This window comes from Pongo pygmaeus, chromosome Y (genome assembly GCF_028885625.2).
Source record: "Pongo pygmaeus isolate AG05252 chromosome Y, NHGRI_mPonPyg2-v2.0_pri, whole genome shotgun sequence".
NCBI lineage: Eukaryota > Metazoa > Chordata > Mammalia > Primates > Hominidae > Pongo > Pongo pygmaeus.
In genome coordinates this window covers 12,474,282-12,493,106 of record NC_072397.2, presented here as the reverse complement: position 1 = coordinate 12,493,106, position 18,825 = coordinate 12,474,282, and the positions used below count along the sequence as shown (strand labels likewise).

The 18,825-nt window shown below is 39.3% G+C and overlaps 1 protein-coding gene across 1 annotated transcript; it reads right to left on the bottom strand.

Annotated features, from left to right (window-relative positions):
- Positions 1–717: 717 nt before the first annotated feature.
- On the bottom strand, positions 718–1,482 carry LOC129025647 (diphthamide biosynthesis protein 3-like). The gene is made up of 2 exons (XM_054473288.1): positions 1,375–1,482; positions 718–840 (listed from the first exon to the last, which is right to left on the bottom strand). Exons 1-2 carry the CDS (start codon positions 1,480–1,482, stop codon positions 718–720), a joined length of 231 nt encoding a protein of 76 aa, XP_054329263.1.
- Positions 1,483–18,825: the final 17,343 nt, after the last annotated feature.

Sequence of the window (18,825 nt, the reverse complement as noted above, 5' to 3'; positions counted from 1 at the left end):
AAACTGCAACCTCCGCGCAGACCAGCACTCCTGATCTTCCTTGCCATGTTTGCCTTCTGTTGCAGAGCACGTTTTAATACAAGAATGAATCATTATATTTCTAAATAATAGTATATATTATAGCCTGCTTCTCTTATGAGGCTCTGTGCCTCATCTCAACTTTCTGTATATTCATTTTAGAGCTCATCCTTGAGAGTGTTAAGCTCCTTACCTAAGATTCCATTCAAAGTGCTGAACGAAACTTTTGGCAGGAGTGGGCAGTAATAACATTTTTTTTTCCTATTGTCAACATCCTTGGGTGAAAGACAATAGGGCAAATAAAGGCTAAAATGAAATTGTAAAGCTGCACCTAGTAATTATACCTCAAACAAGATAATGCAGAATTCAACGTATAAGCCAGGCATGAAATACCATACAATTGTTTCCGAAGTAACTCTAGAAGCTCTAAGCAATTTTAATTACATATTAAATAGAAGAGAAATATAAAGATTGTCCATTAAATAATCTATATAATTACTTTCTTCTATTTAATAAGTAATAATTTTCACTAGACAAAGCTAGATTTAGCTTTTTAAAAATTTATTATTTTTTTTAAATTTACTACTTGGCTGTTTATCAAAGGTGTTTAAAACCTGACTAAAAAAACATACCGCACTTTACCTAGCACACTGAAACATTCTCCTGCCCTCATCACTGACAGGCTAATACGAGTCCTTGTCACTGCCTTACAACCCCCTTCTCCTGTTTTAAAATTATATCACTTTCTTTGTCACAAATCACTTTTATAATGAGAGGGCAGCTAGGACACGTTGCCATGTCTTCCACATTCTCCAGATCTTCCTACAAGGAAATCAAACACCATGTCGTCAGCATAGTCTTCTCTTCTCCACCTCCTCCCCCAAACCTATCCCACCGCTAGGTGCAAGTCTCTAGGTGGCTTGCCTTCCCCACAAGGTGAGTGAGAACCCCAGGGCCTTTAGCAAGAAATGCCGAAATCATTTTCCCTTGGAAGCGTCACTTAGGGGAAACAGGAAGGTTAATTGAGCTTCAGTCGCCCCAAAAGCCCTGGGAAAGAAAAACCGAGTCACCTCCTAGACAGAAATATCCCGGACGAGGACTCTAAGGCAGGGAGACAGGTTCCCCGCCGCCCTCTCCCTGGCCTAATCTAAGGTCAGAACTACGTGCCTACCGAAAGAGCTCCGGGTATTAGGTGGGGTGGGGGGATGCGGGAGGAGGAAGATTCAGCAACAGGAGGAATATTCAGCAACAGCTTGGGTAACCCAGCACAGCAAAGGCTACCCAAAGACAGAAGGAACACGGCGGAGCAAAACTGCGCTTACTTGGGTGAAGCTGCATAAGGGGCCCTAAAGTTACCTTGGTGATGGAGAGGTTATCTCCACATGGGCAGCGATAGAAATAGCTATCGGAGTCCTCTTCATATTGAAAGTCCTTGACTTCCAGCTCGTCTTGAAACACTGCCATGGTCAGCCGGGTCGCCAAAGAGATGACACCCAGCTAGGGTCGGAGACACTGGGAAGAAAACAACTCTTGCTCAGTGGGGTAGCGCACCCCTCCTCCTATTGAACGGCCGTGACCAATAGAATGTGGGGCTTGCTCGCGCCACTGCGTTCTGTCTGGGACTGCGTAGTATCCTAGGCAGTAGTAGCTGAACTTGGCCAGGTCTGCAAGCTAGATGCCAATGGAGAAAGTTTCCCTGCTTATCGCCTACTTTAGGCCTTAAACAGCCCGCTGAAGGCTGCAGCAGATGCTAGGTGGCATCTTCCTGGCCCTCGGGAAAGGCGGAGTGGGGAGACGAGAGCAGCTTAGCGTCCTCCACCTCCCTGGTGAAGGACTAAAAGTTCCCCTAGTATTTCTGTTCCCCTAGTGACGTTGAGCCCAGGGCGACTGTCAGCTTGTTAGTTCCTGGTTGCAGGTATATCCCACTTCTTTCTCACCCCTGACATCTTAAAATACCCTAAACTGTGTTGCTGAAAGGACCAAGCCATAGAACATAAAGATTGAATTCAAGTCTTCTGTTTGCCAGGCGTGTAGCATTATTGACTATGATAATTTGTAGTAATAGTAATAACATTACCTTTTATTATTGGGAAGTTATGTGCTAGGTGTTGCAGTAAGTGGAGGTGTCAACTCTAGGAGTTTACATGATATTCCGTTTTATTAATCTTTAAACTGAGGTACAGAAAGTTGGACATCTTGACCAAAATTATACACCTAGGAAATAATGAAGAGCTTGTCTGTCTCCAAAGCCCAGGAACAAATTACTTCTGTGAGCACGTTTTTTCTTTGTGAAAGAAATGTTGTCAGTGGGCAGGTTTATCAGGGTGAGGCCTATCATTTTGTCTTGAAAGCAGTGCTAGTGCCTGTTTTGGTACAACCAATTCCATTGGGTCTTACTCAATTACCAGGCATTTTAATATCTTAGTAGAGAAGGAATGCATCCTAGTGAGAGGTGAAGCCAGCTGGGCTTCTGGGTTAGGTGGGGACTTGGGGAACTTTTCTGTCTAGCTAAAGGATTGTAAATGCACCAATCAGCACTCTGTGTCTAGCTGAAGGTTTGTAAATGCACCAAGCAGCCCTCTGTAAAAACAGGCCAATCAGCGCTCTGTAAAATGGACCAGTCAGTGCTCTGTAAAATGGACCAATCAGCAGGATGTGGGCAGGGCCAAATAAGTGAGTAAAACCTGGCCACCTAAGCCAGCATGGCAACCTGCTGGGGTCCACTTCTAGGCTGTGGAAGCTTAGTTATTTTGCTCTTAGCAATAAATGTTGCTGCTGCTCACTCTTTGGGTCAGCACTACCTTTATGAGCTGTAACACTCACCCTGAAGGTCTGCAGCTTCACTCCTAAAGTCAGCGAGACCTCGAATCCACTGGGAGGAAAGACAACTCTGGAGGAGCTGTAATAGTCACTGTGAAGGTCTGAGGCTTCACTCTGAGGTTAGCGAGACCACGAACCCACCGGGAGGAATGAACAACTCTGGAGGTGCAACATTTAAGAGCTGTAACACTCACTGTGAAGGTCTGCAGCTTCACTCCTGAAGTTAGCAAGACCACGAACCCACCAGAAGGAAGTAACTCCAGGCACATCTGGACATCTGAAAGAACAAACTCCGGACACACCATCTTCAAGAACTGTAACACTCACCCCAGGGTCCACAGCTTCATTCTTGAAGTCAAGGAGTCAAGATCTCACTGGAAGGAACCAATTCTGGACACAGTAGTTGGAATAAACGATCTGAGATCAGAGTCTTGAGTTGTTTATTAGCTCTGGCAAATGGATATTTAAGTTCTTTGGGCTTTATTTTCTCTTCTAAGAAAGGGTTGGAGTAGAGATGATTATAAGATCCCTTTTAGATGTAACGCCGCACTTTTGCATGGAAATTATGAGTTTTACTTGGTTCAGCAATTATGTATAACACATTTAGTTTACATGTACATAATATATCCCTGTGCTTATATTTACACACTCATATGTTGGCATGAAGTTACCAATTTTGTGCATACTTAGATGAACCTCCACCAGTGTGGCCCTTTTAGAGCTTGAAAACTTAAAGGCAGAGGAGTTTTAGGGAGAAAATCCAGAAGTTACATTACAGGACTTTATGGAGGATTATTTCGAAGGCCTCACAAACACTTAATTTTGTGTAATTATAGATTTACCCAGCAGCTAGGAAATATTTGTTAAACTTGTCAAGGATTATCTGTGATTATTCTAGTCTGTCTGGGCAAAGGAGAAACCAGAGAAACCCCAGCAAAGCCCACTCAGGTTGATAGCTGCTCCGTTTATCACTGTTGACACAAATACTTCCCACATAGCCTGTTGGAGAGAGGAAAAAAAGGAGATTCTCCATGTCTATTCTGTAGTCCTGATGATCATTTGGAGGTTGAGAGCCATCTTTAGTTCTTTAGTACTTCTGAGTTTAAGTACTTGAAATATGAGCCATTTTTGTATGTAAGAGAAATGGGTGTAGTCATATTTGGCTCATGAGAAGTATAAATTGGTAGATCTTTTCGGAAGCAATTCACATCTTTCAAAAAGAACTTGCTGAGGAATTTTTAAATCTGAAGTTAGTAGTCCAAATGTTTCAGGGTTGTTGGGTAGTTTTTCTTTGTAATGTTCCAACTTTTCGTTGAATACATGTAACCTAAAATGGAAAAAACTAATGAGCTACTTATTAATAATAGTTGACACTATGTTGGTCATACAATGTGACTAAATCCTTTTGTACGTTATGTCATTAAAACAACCCAATGAGTTATAAATGTTATTATCCCCATCTTTAACACTGAGAAGCATGAGGCTTAGGGGCTGAGGAACTTGCCTAAGGCAAAGCTGGTAAATGGCAGTAAGCTCTGATGAGAACTAAAATCTATCTGACCCTAGATCTAGGATTGTAATTAACAATAATGTCATTTTAATTAACAATGATATACCATTTGTGATGGTACTTCAAGCAGAGCTAAATTTAAAAAGCTGGGCTGTAGCTCTGCAGACTGCTGAGATCTTCCACTAAGCAGTGCTCATTCTCATAAGAACTAGATTTGGAGAGGGGGAGGGTCTCCATGGCTTTCCATATGTTTTCATCCTGGCATCTGTTGGCCATCCCCATTGCCTTTCCGAGGCATCCCCATTGCCTTTCTGCCCAATTTGAGCTTGTACTGTGTTGAAGAAGATAAAACCATAGCCAAGCATGTAATGTAGTTTATTTTACTCCACCCAGCACTTTTAAAGAAAACATTACAATGACTACCAAACTTTACATTTATTCCTAAAAGGATGGAAAAATTTTGTAATGACACACTTTTGGACCCTGAGAGTGTGACACAAGCAGATTTACTAGTTTCTTCAGAGTAATTTGAGGTCACAAGTTTATTTTATTTATCATAAATGTTAATTAACACTGCTTATCTAGAAAAAATCAGTGCCTAGGATTCTTAGCATAAGTTCAGATTTAGAAGTAAGTCATAATTGTATAATGGAAATTCTGTGTGATGAGTGCTGTTGTATATCAGGTAAGAGGGAGTTGTTTATTGCCAGTAACAAACCTCCACCTTTCTAGATTGTTTCACGAGGAAGAAAAGGTGTTAATGTATTAAGATTGATTTTAGTAGTACTCTTGCTTGCCAGGGACTTTAGTAGACATTTTATTTATTCCTCTCAGTAATCCAGTGAGGTGGCATGGGTAGTGTTAAAATGGCAGGAGGAGACTTGCTGAGTATTAGAAAGCAGAAAGGAGTCACACCTGAGCCTAGTTCTGCTGATTTCCAGCCAAATACTCTATGTATACTACTTGTTTACCACTTAGGTTTCTTTGCCTAATGGCGTAAGAGGAGCCCTTTTGCTCCCTCAGTGACACCTAAGATTCTAAATAGACAGACGCCATGATTGTTCTTCCATCTTACTAAATTTCAGTACATTTATGCTTGCTGAAGCATTCTTGGTTTTTCTGTTTGTGTCAGTGTCCTCTCACACCCTGTCTAATGTATCAGCAAGTTTTGGGGCTCTAATCCCAAAATTTATGTCATTCATCTACTTCTGCCGTCTCTGTAGCTGTTACCTTATTAAAATCTTAGACCAGAATCTTTTAACTAGACTTTCTGTTTCCACGCCTGCCCCTGTCCCTCTATTATTCTTCCCAGAGCAACTTGAGCAGTAGTTAAAAAATATAAATTAGATCTTGTCCTTCTCCTGATTGATTCAGACTGTTAAGTTGCTTCCTGTAAATTACCCTTAGGATAAAATTCCTACCCTTACCGTAGACTGCTGAACTACATCTCATTTCACTCTTACCAGCTTACTGCTCTCCAGTCACACTGGCCTTGGTTCCTATAACATGCCGGGTTTATTTTTGTGTTGGGACTTTTGTTCTTGCTAGTTCTTCTGCCAGAGTGGCCTGCTCTTAACATTTGCTTTTGTGCCTTTTCATCATCATTCAGGTCTCAGCCAAGGTCTCTTCACTAGAGAGATGTCTTTCCTGATACTTCCCCCACCTACCCACCCCATCACTCTTACTTTGTGTATCACACTCATAATCTGTGATTATCTTGTTATTTGTTTACTACTACCTGTCTCTGGAACTGTAATAGCTTCATTGTGGCAACGGCCTTGTGTCTGGTTCTTTATTGTATCTTCACGGCCTACAGTAGTGCCTGGCACCCCTGTAATTGTTGAATGAACTGAGTATACCTGTTGAACTGAAACTGGTGTCAACTTAAATCTTAAATTTAATCTGTCACTTCCAGAAATTTGCTTTAATATGTATTTCATTGGTGTCAGTTTTCTTTAGAATTTATTATAATTTTCTTCATTTCAGAAATAAAGTTAATTAAGATTTTTTGGTACGGGAAGGCCTGTGAGGATTCAGACATTGATGGGATATTCTTCTTTATATGCTTTTAGAAATAATTTGATATATATTGTTCTGCTGTTATTGATTAAATATCTATAGTGTGAAACCACTGGACATATTTCAAAAAAATAGTAGCTTTCTAATTTTTTATATTTTATTTAAAGTACTGGTAAGCTTTGGAAAGCGCTTTGGAAACCACTTTGAATAGAATTTTATAAAAGTGTCCTTTATTTACCAATAGGTGACAGACACTCTTGGTCACGGTTACTTTTACAAAATAAAATCTTAGGATTTTAAACAGAACAGGTGTTTTTTTGTTTGTTTGTTTGGTTGGTTTTTTTAATGGAATTTTGTTTGTATTGCCCAGGCTGGAGGGTAATGGTGTGATCTTAGCTCACTGCAACCTCCACCTCCCGGTTCAAGTAATTCTTCTGCCTCAGCCTTCCTAGTAACTGGGATTACAGGTGCCTGCCACAACACCCAACTAATTTTTTGTATTTTTATTAGAAGTGGGGTTAGTTATTTCAAGAAGTTCAAAACTTCTTGGGTTTCAAAAAACTGTTGAATACCTTATGCATTTCAAGTTATCAAAATGATAGTTGTAGAATTTAGATACTCAAATATGAGTGAAAAACACCAATGTCCATATTTTAGTAAACTGATGTTATCAAGATAGATTCTGGTTTCCTACTTAATCTTGTTTAACAAGTTTAAGAGTTTCCTGTTAATCTTGCTTAACTAGTTTAAGAGTTAACATGTACTTTGACTTGAAACCAGGAGGCAGAGGTTGCAGTGAGTCAAGATTGCCCTACTGCACTCCAGTCTGGGCAACAGAGTAAGAATCTGTCTAGAAAGAAACAATAACAACAACAACAAAAAAGTAGAAAAGTTAACATGTATTTTGTATACTTCTTGATTTTGGAAGCTGATGGCTTCACTAAGGCAGTTGAATCAAGTAATTGTGTGTTCAGGGCTGTGTTAACTATATTTCTCTTTGCCTCATCACTTTAATACAAGTGATTTTTCTGATTTAGCTTTTAGGCATACTTTTTTCTCATCTCCAATTTTTTCTTCTGGAATTTTTTTAGAAGGGTATTTTCCTTGATTGCCTTCACGCAAAGGACAAATTATTGGAACTGTACTTTGTTTTAAATATCACATCCCCCATCTGATGTCAAGAGAGTCAGGAATGAAATGGTCACTACATAGTAACTGGTATTTATTATAAACTCATCAATCTCGCTTTCTATTTTTGCACCACTTTTCAAGTTTTTCTTTGTCATTTAGAGGATATGGGTAAAAACTCAGCTTCTGGTCTTTATTTCTTTTTTGTCCCTGGTGATTCTTAGAGTAAATTGCTTTCCTATAGCTGAGTATCACTTGTCTGAGCTCCTGGGAGACCAGGGCCAACAAGAGGTGCAAGGTGGCCCTTCTCCCATTTCAGATTTTTATAGGAAAAAATTGTTGGACTTTTGGTGGGTTATTGATGAGGGGGTAGAGGGTTGTTTCTAAATCATGCTTTTCTGTAGTGGAATGGATAAGGAATCAGAGAGACCTTGGGGTTGAAGAGGATATTTATTATTTGGGTGCACCGGCCCAGTCGGATTAACATCCAAAGAACTGAACCCTGAACAAAGAGTCAAGTTACCTTTTAAGATTTTCGTGGGTGGGGGGGAGATTAGTACAGAGGGAAACATATCACGGAGGCAAGAAACAAATACAGTTATTCAACTGAGACATGCATTACATTGTTTCTTACTTTTCAAAGAAAAGCATGTTTGACAACTTGAGTTTATCTGTCTAGTGAACTTGCAGCTGCACAGCTAGAGAAACAGGGTCTTCACAATGCCTGGGAAAGGGAGAGATAAGGCTCAGTAGACACAGAAAAACACACAGTTAATTGTTAAAGAACTCCAGCCTTTCTCTTCCTCGGGGGAATTGGGTTTTCTTACATACAACTGAGTTTTTGCTTACACATTCTTTAATTTGTTTTAATTCCTGTTCTATTTCTACTTTTTATTTCACTCATTTGCCATAGTTGTTCTTGGCAACAGCAGCTCCTTAAAACATAGTTGTTGAATGACTGAAAGAAAGAAACTAATGTTTTAACTCCTTGCTAAGCCTGAGGTTGGGAGGTTGTCCCTTAGAGTGGATAGAAAGAATGGTGGAGCCTCATCCCATAGCTGTTCCAATGAAACTGCTAGAAAGCAGATTGTAGTTCTTTGTTTAGATTTTTAAAAATCAAAAATAAATCCTGACTGTGTCCAGGCCATTCCTTTGATGACAAGTAGTCTTGGGCCCAAGGTTGCCTACATGGAGACCACAGGAGGGTGAAGGGAGCCTGGGAAGAAGGATAGATAAGTGCTGGAGATCTAGGAGCTCCAGTTGAGATTCTGTTCTGGCGCTGATGAGAGAAGACAGGTTGCCCTTTCTTATCTTTGTTGCAGGCCTCCCAGGACTTCTTGGCTATAGCACATATGATTTACATGACCTGAAGATGACTCTAGCTTCTGCCCAGTTTTGAGTCTTGTCAAATTTTAAGCAGAGATCATTTGTCAACTATTTTGATCCCAGATTTGAATTTTGGGGGGAAGGGAGGAGCCACTGACCTGGTGGGATATCATAATCCATTCATGGAAATGGTCATCAGTATCTCAGAGGTGAAGGGAATATGTGAAGCTCTGGGCCCCTACAAGGAGCCCTGACTTATCTATTGGCTCCAAAGTGCCCAAGCTGAAGGCATAGGAGCATGATGAGATGCAGGGATGTGGGATTATCAAGGGGCACGTCTACCAACTGGTGGAGGCAGTCTGCAGGGGAGGAAATTTAAAGGTATGGGGAAAGTGCCTAACCCAGGCTTCTCTACATCAGGATTGGAGGTGCAAGGTGAGAATCCCCAGTGAAGCATGGGATGGGAGGATAGGGAGGTGTCACCCACTGCCCGTGTTCAACCAGCACCACAGCTGGCTTTGTGCCTGCTACTGTCAGAGAGCAAGGGTCACCTATCCTGGAGATTTCAGCTCTGCTTGCCATCCTGCTGCTGACTCAGTATTGGCAGAATTGCTGAGATGGGCCAGGTCATAGCCTTTGCCTGGGGTGTTCGTCCTTTCAGTGTCATCATTCTTGTGCCAAGGGCTGAACAGCATTTTCTGGTCTGGCCAAGAATATCCTGTTGCTCTTGCCAGAAATGCCGTCGAGATCTTTTTGATACTTAGGTTGAGCTAATTCCAACCAGAGTGGCTTGGAAATCATAGTGCAGTGGCTCAGAGTATAGGCTCAAGAGCCCCTGAGCCAGATTGCCGGGGTTCAAATCTCAACTATACTACTTACCAGGTAGATGACCTTGAGCAAGTCACAACAGCTCTATGGCTCATTTAAAATTACACACTGACAACTACAAGTGAAAGGGAGATGATACTGCTAGCTACCTACCTACCTACCTACCTGATAGGGCTGTTAGGGGATTGAATGTGATCATACTTGTAAAGTGCTTACCAGAACATTGCATGAGTGTGTTGTCATTATTAATTTGCTATTCCTTGTCCTATTCAGAAAGGATTTCAAGAGCATTAGATTTAGTCCACTAACTTGGAACCTTCTTGTGGGTGTGGTCTGTCTTGTTTATCGCTGTGCCAAGCACAAAATAGGTACTTCATAAATATTTGTTATATGGGTGAAAGGGCCTCTCAAGGTTGATGAGCTGGATTAAAGTAACTTCTTAAGGATCCTCTGGCTCTATGAGTTGGAAAAAATGTCTCTTCTTTTGACATGAGACGCTTTTACAGACTACTCAAGAGACTATGCTACTCTGATATTTGTATCCTTCTCATGTTTTATTTATTTATTTTTATTTTTTCAAGCATACATCAAAATAGAGATAGTAAAATGACTTATCTTACATCCATCCCCAGCTTCCATGACTATCAACATTCTATTGTTTTTGTAAGCCCTCAGCTTCTTTGTGGGGGTGTTCTTCTTGCTGGTGTGTTTCCAACAAAAATGTAGCAATTATATTGTGTCACCTGTAAATTCTTCAGTGTATATTTCTAACACATACATCACCTCAGCACAACCACAATGTCATCATCATATCTAACACAAGAGACAATGACTCCTTAATATCATCTAAGACCTTTCTGTGTTGTGTCTCCTCATGGCCTCAAAAGTCCAAATATTGCATTAGGTTACTGTCTTTTAAGTTGGTTTTAATCAATGGCATACTCCTTGAGCCCTCTACACATATACATTGACACTTTTTTCCTTCATAATGCATTTGTTAAACAAACTGACTCATTTGTTCTGTAGGCTTTCCTATAGTTTGAACCTGGCCTACCATACCCTCAGGGTGTTGCTTGATCCTCTCTCCTCTGTATTTCATGTAAACTAGTAATGAGATCTAGAACTTGTTTATATTCAGATCCAAGATTTTTTTGCAAGCCTATATTATAAAGTGTTTCACTTCCTACTGCATTACACAAGGCATATAATGTCTGTCCCACTTTTAATGCTGTTAAGATGGATCAGTGGTTTCAGCATTTGTCAGCCTGATGAATCCAATATAATGGTCTTCAACTAACTTTCACCTAATTGTTTTAGCAGCCATTGATCATTGCCAATAGCTATTTTTTCATTAAGGATTAATTATCCATTTCTGTTTTTCTTTCTGCATATATTGTCTCTGATTCTTCCATACAGAACTTTCCCTCATCAGCTTTGAGTCCCCTGAAATGAGTCTGTAAAGAAAAAGCAGGATTGCTGCTTGATTTCTTTCCTTTTATTCATCAATTAGTGTACTATGAGTTGGTGCTTTAGCAACCTTCAGATGATCAGTGAGATTATTTAAAATATCATTATGAACTCATGTATTTTTATACATTTGATTGTTTTCATCTATTGCAGTCAATTTTTTTTTAGTGTTCACCTTATTTCAGGTCACCCCTGCTGTGTCAGTGGTTCACACTGGAGTCATTGTGGTTGATGAGGTTTGGGGCTGTTAATAGGTGTAAAAGTGCTCTAATAAACAGGTAGGAGGAAAAGGAGATGTGTGTGGTGTTAAGAAGCCTCATGCAGGAGAATGGTGTGAACCCGGAGGGTGGAGCTTGCAGTGAGCTGAGATTGCACCATTGCACTCCAGCCTGGGTGACAGAGTGAGACTCCACCTCAAAAAAAAAAAAAAAAAAAAAAGGCCTCATGAAGAAAGTGTTTCATAGAGGATGGATTGGCTAGCTGTGTCATGCTGGTGATAGGACAGGAAAGATGAGTTCTGATGAGTGATGATTGAGTGGACATTGATTTGGTAACTGGATGGTCATTGGTGATCTTGATAAAGTGGATGGAGGGAGTGAAACCATTGAAGTAGAGTTAAGAGCAATTCAGAGGAAAGAAATTATAATTAATATAGATAATAGTTTTAAAGAAATGTATATAAAGAGAAGAAAAAAGATGGAATGGTAACTGGAAAGGGAAGAGGGGTCAAGGGAACATTTATTGTACTTATTGGGTTGTTTTATTTTTGAAACTTTTTGTTTTGAAATAATTTTAGATTTACAGAAGAGTTGCAAAGACAGGGGTCCTCTTTATCCTTCATCCAGCTTCCCCAGATGTTTAACATAACTATGGTATGTTTATCAAAACCAGGAAATGAACACTACTGCTAAGTTGGTGCAGTACTATTAACTAAAGCACAGTTTTTTTTTAAGGTGAGTGAAATAACAGCCTGATTGTATGAAAAGCCATGAAAGAGTCATTCGGTGGGACTCAGGGAAGTGACACCTTTTTCCAGAGGATGATGTATTAACTATCATTTTTTGACCATCTGCTCTGTGCAGTCACTGAGTTAGACATTGAAGACAGGGAAGTATAAGACAAAGGTTATATTAGGAATAAGTTAAATACTTTGGGAAACACTTTTTTAAATGAGCCTAACAGTGATAGAAGGCATCTTCTGGAAATAACCTTATTACACATTGAGAACTTTTCAACAAAATTGAAAGTGGAATTGCACTGGGGGAATTTTTTTTTCACTTGTCACTGTTTGAAAGAGAAGCTATAGCAAATGGATGACTGGGTGAGTCACTGGAATGACAGATCCTAGGGTCCTAGGAGTTGGCGAGTGGGAAAGGCTGCACACGTGCTCTGGAGACTCAGGTGGATTGTTTTACTGGACTCATAGCACAAACACATGTGTGCATGCAGTGATTGTCAAATGATCCAAGGTCATGTCTCTCCTATTTTTTTTCTTTCTGAATTGAAAACAGAAATTTCCTTCATTCCTGGTTATTGCAGATGATCTGATAATTTAACCTGAGGGCCATTATTTCATTTTATTTTATTTTAAAACTCAAAAGATGTATACTGTTCTCATCTTAGAGAAAACAGTCAAATGTCTGGTCTTTAATATTACTCTTTCTTAACATACAGTAAGTTAGCACTGTGATAATGACATGTAGATACCTCCTAATGTGCCATAAAATCAAGGCATGCATTTTAAAATGTTTTGTGCTCAGGAATCCAAACTTTTATAGTTGTTGAGCAGCCATCTTGATCTGGTCTTTTCTGAATTCTTAAAGTTTACAGGAGCTCATCAGCCTAAACTGCCCCCTTCCAGCTCAACCCCCATGTCCTAGTTTGCTATATTTGAGCATAATAAGATTTTGTCTTTTCCTTTTTTAAAATTAATTACCTAATAAATATAACCAAAAATTTTAATTTTATTATCTAATAAAATGTGACCACAAATACTAAATAAAAGTACATAGATTAAAATGCTGAAGTTCTCTTCTCCCCTATCCTATTCCCTCACCTGGAAGGAACCTTTGAATAAAGAACTTGCTAGGTATCCTTTTAGACATTTTACAGTGTATTAACCTTGTATACACACCCAACTACGTAAACATATACAACTATGTGTACATATACAACTATGTATCTCATTCTTTTAACACACTTCAAATTCTTGGTATATACCATAATATATTTAGTGATATCTCCATGATGGACATTTAAATGGTTTGCAGTTTTTGACTATTACAAGCAATATTGCAGTAAACTTGTTTGTATAATTTTTCTGCACATATTCCTGTAGAATTACTAGAAATGCTCTTTCAGAATAAAAAATTGACTAGCGTTGCCAGGTTACCCTATAAAATACCTAATCAGTTTACATTCTAACTGGGCATGAAAGTGCCCATTTTTGGACAACATTAGATACCCTCAGTCTTTAAGTATTTTTCCCCTTCTCAGTTAGATGAAATGTGACTTTTTTAACTAATAATTTTCTGATTGTTCCATAGCTTTTTTTTTCCTAAGGTATTTTAGCCATCCTCATTTCTTCTTTTCAGAATGGTATATTCTTATTGTATATCCATTTTGATATCTTACTGATTTATAACCCTTTATAGTAATAGAATGAGTGCCAATCCTTTGTTATGTATATTACAAATATATATTTTTGCCAGTCTGTTACTAGTTCCTGAATTCTGTTTGTTGTAACATATACCAGAGTTTTCATGTTCTATCTAATCACATATGTTGGTCTTTTCCTTCAGATTTTATGGATATATTTTCTTCTGATACTTCTACAGAATAAAACTCCAATTAGGCCTGTCTGACTTAGAGACTATAGGAGCACAGAACGAAGAAACAAAAACTGAGGCAGATTAGTTGTCCATGTGTTGTGGTGGAAGGAACATGGCAGGAGGCTTCAAGAGACTTAAATCATGCCCATTCTACAATTTGTTGCCTGTGTGACTCATTCTACCTCTCTCTGCAACAGAATTTCCTTATCTGTCACTGTGGGTAGGATTATACAGTTTAAAATTCCTTTCAGCTTTACCATTCTATAATTTCATGATAGAAAACTGGGCTTCAGAGATCAAGACTGACCATCCTTTGAGATGTCAAAGGAGTATCTTAGCTGTCTTCAAATATTTGAATGATTTCTTGGAATGACTTGTTAGTATCTCTGGGGTTGACAGAGTAAGAAGACATTGTCTTGGACTGATTCAAGGGAGAAGTTTGGTTTGATACGGAGGACTTCTGGACTATAGTGTTGATTAAATTCTGGAGTCAGGGCTCAAGAGAAATAGTGGAATTACCATTAGTAAGAAATAAAACTGACTTTTGCGCACTGTGGTTTAAAGTGTACTAGCCTAAGACAGGGACTGGATTCATAAAAAGGAAGTATTTTAGAAGTTATTAACTCAGGCATTTTGTAGATCTAGAAACTGATAAGTTTGCTAGTTCTTCTTCTTCTAAGGTGATTCTCTTTTTTTGTTCTTTTTTTCATTAAACAATCAGCAAGATAGGAGGTACCCAGGAATGAAGGTTCATGAACTCAGAGGCTCATTACAGGAAGCATTTTAATGCTAAGCCTGATAAGTGAAATATATTTCTTACTATCTTTAAGCCATTATATTATTTAGAGGCCACAGAAAAATTCAAATGCAAACAACTTCATGGCTAGTGAGCAATACATTTAAATACACAAGTGTGGGCTGGGCATGGTGGCTCAGGCCTGTAATCCCAGCACTTTGGGAGGCTGAGGTGGGCGGATCACTAGGTCAGGAGATCGAGACCATCCTGGCTAATACGGTGAAACCCAGTCTCTACTAATTATATGAAAAATTAGCTGGGCGTGGTGGCAGACACCTGTAGTCCCAGCTACCGGGAGGCTGAGGCAAGAGAATGTCATGAACCCGGGAGGTGGACCTCGAAGTGAGCCGAGATTGTGCTACTGCACTCCAGCTTGGGCAACAGCGAGACTCTGTCTCAAAAAGAAATAAATGAAATGAAATGAATAAATGAAATGAAATGAAATCTGAAATGAAATGAAATGAATGCTGACATGAAATGAAATGAAATGAAATATCAAGTGTAAGTTTCACTGCATTAAAGGATGAAAATATTTTCTTTCACCCGTCAGCAAGATGTGATCATGTTTTAAAACTGTCTCTTGATGAATGAATGTCTTTACTCTTTCTTCAAGACCCAGTCCCTTGAGTTAACAACCAGGGTGGTTCTCCACCAATTCCTGGCTCAGTGCTTTGCTGGAATTGCCAGCATTACCATTAGACATCATTTGGGGGCAGAATTCCCACTCTGCCTGTCAGACCCGAGACAGACAGTTCCCTTTGCACTCTCACATGCATACCATGGCATCTTCTCAACAGTTGCTGCTTTCTGTTGCCACACAACTGCCTCTCTTGCAAAAAGAAAGACACCATTCTTTGGATCTTCTTCAGTATTATTATTTTGACACAGAGTCTTGCTCTGTCACCCAGGCTGGAGTGCAGTGGCATGATCTTGGCTTACTACAACCTCTGCCTCCTGGGTTCAAGCGATTCTCCTGTCTCAGCGTCCTGAGTACCTGGGATTACAGGCACGCCCCACCAAGCCTAATTTTTGTATTCTTAGTAGAGATGGGGTTTCACCATGTTGGTTGGGCTGGTCTTGAACTCTTCTTTTTTAAAGGGATATAATTGTTTATTATTTAGCTATCTTTTCTTTCTTTTTTTATTATAGTTTAAGTTTTAGGGTACATGTGCACAACATGCGGGTTAGTTACATATATATACATGTGCTATGTTGGTATGCTGCACTCATTAACTCATCATTTAACATTAGGTATATCTCCTAATGCTTTCCCTCACCCTGCCCCCAACACCACAACAGGCCCTGGTGTGTGATGTTCCCCTTCCTGTGTCCGAATGTTCTCATTGTTCAATTCCCACCTATGAGGGAGAACATGCGGTGTTTGCTTTTTTGTCCTTGTGATAGTTTGCTGAGAATGATGGTTTCCAGCTTCATCCATGTCCCTACAAAGGACATGAACTCATCATTTTGTTATGGCTGCATAGTATTCCATGGTGTATATGTGCCACATTTTCTTAAGCCAGTCTATCATTGATGGACATTTGGGCTGGTTCCTAGTCTTAGCTATTGTGAATAGTACCACAATAAACGTACGTGTGCATGTGTCTTTTTAGCAGCATGATTTATAATCCTTTGGGTATATACCCAGTAATGGGATGGTTGGGTCAAGTTGTATTTCTAGTTGTACGTCCTTGAGGAATTGCCACACTGTCTTCCACAATGGCTGAACTAGTTTACAGTCCCACCAACTGTGTAAAAGTGTTCCTATTTCTCCACATCCTCTCCAGCATGTGTTGTTTCCTGACATTTTAATGATCACCATTCTAACTGATGTGAGATGGTATCTCACTGTGGTTTTGATTTGCATTTCTCTGATGGCCGGTGGTGGTGAGCATTTTTTCATGTGTCTGTTGGCTGCATAAAGGTCTTCTTTTGAGAAGTGTCTGTTCATATCCTTCACCTACTTTTTGATGGAGTTGTTTGTTTTTTTCTTGTAAATTCGTTTGAGTTCTTTGTAGTTTCTGGATATTAGCCCTTTGTCAGATGAGTGGATTGAAAATTTTTTTCGCATTCTGTATGATGCCTCTTCACTCTGATGGTAGTTTCTTTTGCTGTGCAGAAGCTCTTTAGTTTATTTAGTTCCTGTTTGTCAGTTTTCGCTTTTGTTGCCATTGCTTTTGGTGTTTTAGACATGATGTTTGCCCATGCCTATGTCCTGAATGATATTGCCTAGTTTTCTTCTAAGATTTTTATGGTTTTTGGTCTAATGTTAAATCTTTAATCCATCTTGAATTTATTTTTGTATAAGGTGTAAGGAAGGGATCCAGTTTCAGCTTTTTACAGATGGCTAGCCAGTTTTGCCAGTACCATTTATTAAACAAGGAATCCTTTCCCCATTTCTTGTTTTTGTCAGGTTTGTCAAAGATCAGATGGTTGTAGATGTGTGGTATTACTTCTGAGGGCTCTATTCTGTTCCATTGGTCTGTATCTCTATTTTGGAACTAGTACCATGCTGTTTGGTTACTGTAGCCTTGTAGTATAGTTTAAAGTGAGGTAGCATGATGACTCGAGCTTTGTTCTTTTGGCTTAGGATTGACTTGGCAATGCAGGCTCTTTTTTGGTTCCATATGAACCTTAAAGTATTTTTTTCCGGTTCTGTGAAGAGAGTCATTTGTAGCTTGATGGGGATGGCATTGAATCTATAAATTACCTCGGGCAGTATGGCCATTTTCATGATATTAATTCTTCCTACCCATAAGCATGGAATGTTCTTCCATTTGTTTTTGTCCTCTTATTTCATTGAGCAGTGGTTTGTAGTTCTCCTTGAAGAGGACCTTCCCATTCCTTGTAAGTTGGATTCCTAGGTATTTTATCATGTTTGAAGTGATTGTGAATAGGATTTCATTCATAATTTGGCTCTCTGTTTGTCTTTTACTGATGTATAAGAATGCTTGTGAGTTTTGCACACTGATTTTGTATCCTGAGATTTGGCTGAAGTTGCTTATCAGCTTAAGGAGATTTGGGGCTGAGACAATGGGGTTTTCTAGATACACAATCATGTCACTTGCAAACAGGGACAATTTGACTTCCTCTTTTCCTAGCTGAATACCCTTTATTTCTTTATCCTCTCTGATTTCCCTGGCCAGAACTTCCAACACTATGTTGAATAGGAGTGGTGAGAGAGGGCATCCATCTTGTGCAGTTTTCAAAGGGAATGCTTCCAGTTTTTGCCCATTCAGTATGATATTGGCTGTGGGTTTGTCATAAATAGCTCTTATAATTTTGAGATATGTCCCATCAATACTTAATTTATTCAGAGTTTTTAGCATGAAGGGCTGTTGAATTTGTCAAAGGCCTTTTCCGCTTCTATTGAGATAATCATGTGGTTTTTATCTTTGGTTCTGTTTATATGCTGTGTTACATTTATTGATTTGTGTATGTTGAACCAGCCTTGCATCCCAGAGATGAAGCCCACTTGATCATGGTGGATAAGCTTTTTCACGTGCTGCTGGATTCAGTTTGCCAGTATTTTATTGATGATTTTTGCATTGATGTTCATCAAGGATATTGGTCTAAAATTCTCTTTTTTGGTTGTGTCCCTGCCAGGCTTTGGTATCAGGATGATGCTGGCTTCATAAAATGAGTTAGGGAGGATTCCCTCTTTTTCAATTGGTTGGAATAGTTTCAGAAGGAATGGTACCAGCTCATCCTTGTACCTCTGGTAGAATTCGGCTGTGAATCCATCTGGTCCTGGACTTTTTTTGGTTGGTAAGCTGTTTATTATGCCTCAATTTCAAAGCCTGTTATTGGTCTATTCAGAGATTCAACTTCTTCCTGCTTTAGTCTTGGGAGGGTGTATGTGTCCAGGAATTTATCCATTTCTTCTACATTTTCTAGTTTATTTGCATAGAGGTGTTTATAGTATTCTCTGATGGTAGTTTGCATTTCTGTGAGATCAGTGGTGATAACCCCTTAATCTTTTTTATTGCATGTATTTTATTCTTCTCTCTTTTTTTCTTTAATAGTCTTGCTAGCAGTCTCATGATCCACCCGCCTCATCCTCTCAAAGTGGTGGGATTACA

Bases quoted from the DNA above. Each gene is read 5' to 3' on its own strand.
- LOC129025647 (XM_054473288.1), bottom strand. From the start codon at position 1,482: ATGGCAGTGTTTCAAGACGAGCTGGAAGTCAAGGACTTTCAATATGAA. The intron at 841-1,374 runs GTAACTTTAGGG...ATTTCCTTGTAG, and splicing joins ATAACCTCTCCATCACCAAG to GAAGATCTGGAGAATGTGGA.